This window comes from Theropithecus gelada, chromosome 6 (genome assembly GCF_003255815.1).
Source record: "Theropithecus gelada isolate Dixy chromosome 6, Tgel_1.0, whole genome shotgun sequence".
NCBI lineage: Eukaryota > Metazoa > Chordata > Mammalia > Primates > Cercopithecidae > Theropithecus > Theropithecus gelada.
In genome coordinates this window covers 61811983-61819051 of record NC_037673.1, presented here as the reverse complement: position 1 = coordinate 61819051, position 7069 = coordinate 61811983, and the positions used below count along the sequence as shown (strand labels likewise).

The 7069-nt window shown below is 37.4% G+C and overlaps 1 protein-coding gene across 1 annotated transcript in view; it reads right to left on the bottom strand.

Annotated features, from left to right (window-relative positions):
• Positions 1 to 287: 287 nt before the first annotated feature.
• Positions 288 to 7069, bottom strand: part of RGS7BP (regulator of G protein signaling 7 binding protein) — a 105813-nt gene continuing 99031 nt past the window's right edge. The window contains exon 6 of the mRNA XM_025388139.1: positions 288 to 3436. Coding sequence (XP_025243924.1) covers positions 3345 to 3436 — 92 coding nt within the window. The 3' untranslated portion in view covers positions 288 to 3344. The remainder of the gene's footprint in view (positions 3437 to 7069) is intronic.

Genomic DNA, 7069 nt, shown 5'->3' with positions numbered 1-7069 from the left:
TCACTCTGAAGCGTAGCTTTCAGTAGGTGGCAGTATTGCCAAACACTCAGTATCCCAACTGGTTTCGTAGAAGCGCAGAGAAACAAAATGGTCTGGCAATTTTAGAATTTCCCCCAAGAGCTTTAATTCATTAGAGGAGGCATCAGGACTATGCTACTTCTAAAACACTCTTTGTACCCCTGAATAATGGCATAACCAGAGGTTTGCAGTGAATCTGCTCCTAGACGCGTGCAAAACATTAGTGGACAGATTTTTTTTTTTTTTTTTGCTGTTTTTGTTTTGTTTTGTTTTTTTAAGTGACACCTTGGTTTTGTGGGCATTTCTTATCTTACCCAAAAGTGCCTTTGGGCCACTGACTGATTTAAAACCCAGAAATGTGGTTTTAAACAATGTGGTCGTGGTGGAATTCAGGTGATTTTTATTTTCTATTTGGTAGTATTTTTCAGATTTCCCACAAAGAACATGTATTGTCTTTGTAATCTGAAAAAAAAAAAAATCAACACAGGATATTAAAGATATGGTGGGAAAATGGGTGAATGTATGCCACAAAAGTTTACATCCTTTTCTGTTTCAAGCATGTGAGTATGTGCGACAAAATGCGTTCAATGTTCTCTTCTTAACCCTAAAGATTGGCTCAGTGTTATTGCTAATCCGAAAGCAAATTACCAGCAGGAAGCCAAGACAGTAGAACTTTATCGCTTGGAACCACACCTGAGAAAATCCTTTGGTAGGTGAGAGGAGAGCAGGGCAGCTCATAAGGGATGCATTGGCCTATCTAATGGGAGACAGTGAATTAACTACTGTAACCATGGGCCAGTGTAGGTTACCAGGATTTTGAGCACTAAACTTAATTTTAGGATATGTTACTGAAAGAGGGTCTTTAGATCTTGGAGTTTATCTGCGGGAACTACAAAACTGATCAAAGGCTGGAAAACAGGCACTATGAATAAAATATACGGTAGTTGAATATATTACCTTAAATATGCAAAGTCTGGCTAGGTAATTAGACAAATTCCCATCTCCATGAATAGCTACTACAGTCTTTTTAGACATGGAGGTGAGACCTGAATTTATTAACAGTCTTCAGTTGTACAAAGGACAATTGCACAGAAGGTAAGTGTTACTTTCGCACTGAGACTAAGGCGAGAATGAACACAAGTTAACCAAGCAGAAGTTATTCAGGTCAGGCATTTAGAAGAACGTGCTGAAAAACAAGATTGGGCTTATCAGTTAATAACTTTGCATGGATTACTAGGAACTAGACTGAAGCTAGAGTTCAATATAGTTGAAGTATAGGAGAGGGGATAGGCAGGTGCTGAGAGCTGCCAAACTGGGCTACTTCAACATTTCAAAAACAGTGGATCTTAAGTGAAATGACCTTAGGGGGTGAAAATGAATTACATTCAGGAAGGGATATTAAGCTTAAATCAAGGTTTGCAGACCAGGTAAGTCTGGGTTGCTTGTTTTCCCAGGGAGTATTCACCCTAAGAGTCTTTAAATAGCCGAATTGTTTTACAAATATTTGATTCAGAAAATTGTGATTTTCTCGTTTAGCTTTCCGTGGCTACTTCTTTTTTGAAGCCAGGTATACCTATAACCATGCATTAATTACTGGTTCATTGGAACACGACTCTAGATTCAAAGAATAAGGCCAAAAACCAGCTGGTATATTCTAAATAGAGACCTGTATAACATTCTCTTCCAACCCTTTAATTCTTTCATTTTCAATCAAAAGAGCTAGAAGACAATTCCAAGTATAATTTCCACATTGGATATTAGGGTGAACTATATGAAATTGCCATTTTGTAGGTCAAAACAGTCAAATATAGGAAATTTCATATAATTCAACCTAATACAGTAATTATTACAGTAGTTCATCTGTACCTCTCTTCACCTTCACTAAAGCAAAAGGCCTTAATATATTTAGTTTTTAGGTAAAAATATTGGTATACATATAAACGCCTGTGCACATAAGTATTGGGAAAGAACAGGGTTGGGATTAAAGATGTGTCTTTAATAAACCACTTATCGGCATCTAGCTCATCCTTCTATTGTACTAGACACTGGTGCCTCCTGTCTGACTTGAAGGTTTTTCAGACTATGGAAAACAAGAAAAGAAATGCAAAGACTTGATCTCTCAGCCCATGGGAAATTCTGTCTGGGAAATGGGCCAAAGGAAGAACAGGGGACGGTATAACAAAATTTGTACCATGTTACAAGTTTAGTGAAGGAAGATCACAACAAAGCTGTGAGCAGAAAAACAAAGCATGTGGCTTCCTCCTTTCTAAAATATAGTATTGCTTAATGTGTCCTGCTTTCAAGAGTCTAAGCGTAAGACAAGACACCAACTACACATTGGAAAAGTCTTATCTGCATAGTCATCTAAAATGAGACAAGCTTAGCTTAACTAAAAAACTTTATTAACAATGTAAAATGTTAAATATTTTTATGATCTGAGCTAATTCCAGCATGCCCTATAAGATTTAACACTATGCTGATGTGCAGACACCATGCTTCAGATTTCAATTAGAACAAAATGTAATAATAATTGATTTTACATTTGAGGGTAATTGTATATGTTACTACACCATTTCCTAACTGAATTACTTCATTCTCCAAGAAGCTAAAAAAGACATCATTGGATCAAAAAGAAATTAGTTGCCCATATGCATTTGTACGAAGGTATTAGGATTATTGTGTATTTACAAAATTTTAGTATTTTTCGTATGTGGTTTTTGTTGCATTATAAATTAAGATACTTTTATGTTGAAGCTCTTAAATGCCGACAGAATGGAAGACTAAATGTAAATGAGTGCCGAGAAAGCAATAGGTGAGGTGGTATATGTTTGCTTATAATATTATTTCTAATGATATTGATAGATTGGATTTTTGAACACAGTTTTTCAGCTTTAAATAGATTTCTAAGTTTAAAGACTTCTTTCATATACGATAAATTTTAACATGAGATCAGCAAGAGTTATAGATATACTATTATATGTGAAATATTTTTTCTCTGTATAATACATTTAAAAAAATCTTTAAATAATTTAAAAATCATAATTCTTGCATCTGTCATGGCATGGTTTGGAGCAGACATGCACAATGTCAGCTTTAAAATTTCCTTTTAAAAACAGCTTGCTTTTTGAATCTGTTCTTTTTTTTCTCGACGGCAGCTGCTTTCAAGTGTAAAATCATTTAAAAGGGCAAGGGGAGGCAGATAAAAGTAATAAGGAAGCATAGAAAACATAGTCAAAAACCAGTAACTGTGTGGTTCCGCTGTCTGGAGGTCCTCAGGTTTTGTGATTTTTTTCAGATGTTCTCAGTGGGTTTCCAGGAGGAGCCACCTAGCTTGAGACGAGACAACACAGCCCAAAGAACCTTCTCTTCCGTCTTCTCACCAGGGGGTAGGGAGTTAGATTCAGAAGGCTGCTGTCATCTGTGATGGGACATAATGTGCACATGAATGAGGTGTAGACACAACAACCTGCTTTTTAGGAAGTGGCTTTAAAAATCCATCATCCTCCTAATCAGGATTTCTCAACTTCAGCACTGTTGGCATTTTGGACCAGGTAATTCTTGGTTGTGGGGTACTGTCCTGAGCACTGTGGGGTGGTTAGCAGCATCCCTCAATTCATCAGATGCCAGTAGCACTGTCTGACAATTTGTGACAACCAAAAATATCCCCAGCTATGACCAAATGTTCCTTGGTGTGGGGGAGGCAAAATAATTCAAGGCTGAGAACCACTGCTTAAAACTGAATTGAAACTACTTAGAGGCAATCTTTCAGTTGGGAAATGTGTACACCTTATTTGAAAGAACCCATGCTTACGAGTAAGATTGACTTCTTTTCTAAACCTGCCTCGGCTATTTGCCAGTTCTGTGACTTTGAACATGTAACTGAAGCTTGCTAAGCTGTCTGTAAAATAGAGTTTAATAAAACTTAGCCCAGGTGAGGATTACATGAAATAATCTATGAAAAAGATTTAGTTATGATGAGTAGCTTACTGTCTAGCGTAGAGGAAGCATTTAGTTAAAATAGCTATTATTAACTATTTTCCTTTCCATTGGATCATTATCATGCCTTCATTCATCAACTTCATGCCTTTTCATGTTTCAACTATTTCCTATTGAGTCTTTTCTCAGCACTTTCTGTAGATTTATGTACACAAGGGCATTCAGAGAAGACTGCCAGCTGTTGAATTAATAAATTTTGGTTTGAAATTTTTAGGATGATGACAAGTAGAGGAAGAAATAAACCAGTAAACCTAATCTGGTTTAAAGAGTTGCATTTTTTAAAAAAGTGCAAACCAAAAGAGAAGGTGGGTAGAAATACCCTGTTGAAGCAGAACTGGCCAATGTGGGTCCCAGAGGCAAAGGACTACGAGGGGATAATCTAGAATTTTCCAACTGGGGCAGTGCTAGGACATGGTCAGACTGGAGCTAAGAACAACAAAATGGTTAATTGGCGTTGGTGACTGATATGTACCTAAGCTCTGCCAAGACTAGTTGCACTTTCCTTCCAGAGGAGGGCTAAGGAGTTCCCTCCTTTCCCCGTCCTAACCTTAAAGGGGATGGAAGCTTGGCAAAGGGCACAGAAGCAGAAGTTAGATGAAGAGATAGCTAAAGTGAAAAATGTGCCCCACCTGAACTGAACTGATTCATAGAAGAGGGCTTGTTTTTCTTGATTACTGAGCCTAGATGCTGTAAACCAAAATAAAATTGTAAGCCCCACAACCACCTGAATGGACCCCTCCTCTCAGCCAATTGCATTCCAAAGTTAACTTGAAAAACTAGTTCAGGCCATTTTGGGAAGAGGCAGTTGAACATTCTTCATTATATCATCCTCCCGTTTGGAATTCAGACAAAGCTAACTAGAGTTAACATCAACACAGAGACCTTAAGACTGATAGAACAGACTCTTTCATTCTGATAAGAAACATTTATAGTCTATTTTCACTGAAACCTGCTACCTGGAGGCTTCATCTACATGATAAAACCTTGGTCTCTACAACCCCCTATCATAATAACCCAGACATTTCTTTCTATTGATTCCAGGTCTTCAGATAATAACTCAAGCAACTGCCAATCAGAAAATCATTTAATCTGCCTATGACTTAGAAGCCCTGCTTCCAGTTGTCCTGCTTTTCCAGACCAAACTGAGATCCATCTTACGTGTATCGATTAATGTCTTATGTCTTCCTAAACCTATAAAACCAAGTTGTAGGCTGACCACCTTGGGCATATGTTCTGAGGATCTCTTGAGGCTGTGTCGTAGGCATGTACTATTTCCTGGCAAATTAAATTTCTAAATTGACTGAGACTTGTCTCAGATACTTTTTGGTTTACAATGCTCAGGAAACTGTTGAGAGCAAAAATAGATCCTGGCTTTCCAGTCCTCTTACATAAAGTGTCATCTGAGTGCCTGGGCTTCTCCTCCCCTTCCCAAAGGCTCTAATGTGTCACACTTATTTGTAAATTAGTATCACCCACAAAGGTTGACAGTGTTCCTTGGAATGTTGCACTATGTTATATATTTAGATAGAGCTAGAGTAGCAAGTCCAAGCCAGAGAAGAAAACAGGCGCCCCCGCTGGGCATATCAAATGAATCAAACACAGTCCACCCTCCCAGTCTCCAGAGATTAAAATCCTCTCTTAAAGCTCATATTCTGTTAACATGGAGAAAAACAGGACTAAATTGTCCTTTCCATAGTGAAAAATAATTTACTGTAATCTGGATATCAACATTATGAGAGTTAAAAAGAGGATATCTTTCTTTTAAAGTTAACTTACTCCCAAATAGTTAAGAAACTGAAAACAATGTTAGATACTAAACATTAGCCTCAGTTTTCAGGAGAACATCTCAGAGATAAACCATGAAATATTTGGAGCAGAAAGAAATAACTAATTTTCTCGTCATTTTTAGGACTCTTACTTCTTTAACCATGAATTGATCAAGGTACTTAACCTAGTTGGATATGGCAAAGATATAGCAAATTCTGAGGGGTAAAGAATTTTACCTTTCAGTATCTCTTTGGACTCTGACTACACTTTCTGAAACTCAAATTCACCTGGAATTCAATGCTTCCCTAAAACAGAGTCACCAAAAGTATGAAGATATTTATGGGAAAGAAAGATCTTCATAGTGCTGTTTATTTAAGAGTTGGAAGATCTGTTTTCTAAATTCTGGTATCTCCTTCCCTTTCCCCAAATACTTACCTAATTTGGGGAGGGACTGAAATGGTCTTTATATGTTATAGTATGCAACTCTGATGTGTTTTGCTCCTCTTACATGAGGAAATGTCTACCACAATGTTGTATTTACAAAGGAAAATGTGTACGTGTATGTTGTGGTCATATACTTAGTTCCACTGTCTTGTTTTTGTATATATTAAAAGCAAGTAGGTATTATACACAGATATTATGAAATTTGTATCAAGATTGATACTTATATCTGTGATGCATTCACTACAGTGGATTAAAAAAACCCAAAAACCTTTCAATAGCACAGCCTTTTGTGCTATTGAAATTCTTCTCACTCAGCCTTCTATCTATCTATCTATCTATCTCCAGATATACATATATATGGCATATATACACATATTATGTACACATATGTACACACATATACATATATATGTATGTGTACTATATATCTCTCACAAGGGAATAAATTGTTAGGATTGATGAGAAAGTGCTCAGACATTAAGCAAAGGGGAGGCTGCCTATTAAGGACAACTGCTGATTTGGGTCATCTTTGCTGCACATTTGTGAGACCTTTGCCTTGCTTAGCGCTTGTCTGACCAACACCTAAGGCCGAGGTAACAGAAAAGCTAAAAAATTATTGGCAGAAATTCAGAGCAGCTTTCTACACCATGGGGAGCTGACACCTGCAGTAAATGCTGAAATTTACGAAGCAGTAAGTATTCCTGGGATGGTTTGAAGTGAATTCAGCTCCAAGGAAATGTGTCTCTCCACATTGATTGAAATCCTGTCTCTGAAGGCCTCTCTCAGTAGCTCTGGGGTGGGGCCAGAGAATCAGCATTTCTTACAAGTTCCCAGACATCGCTGC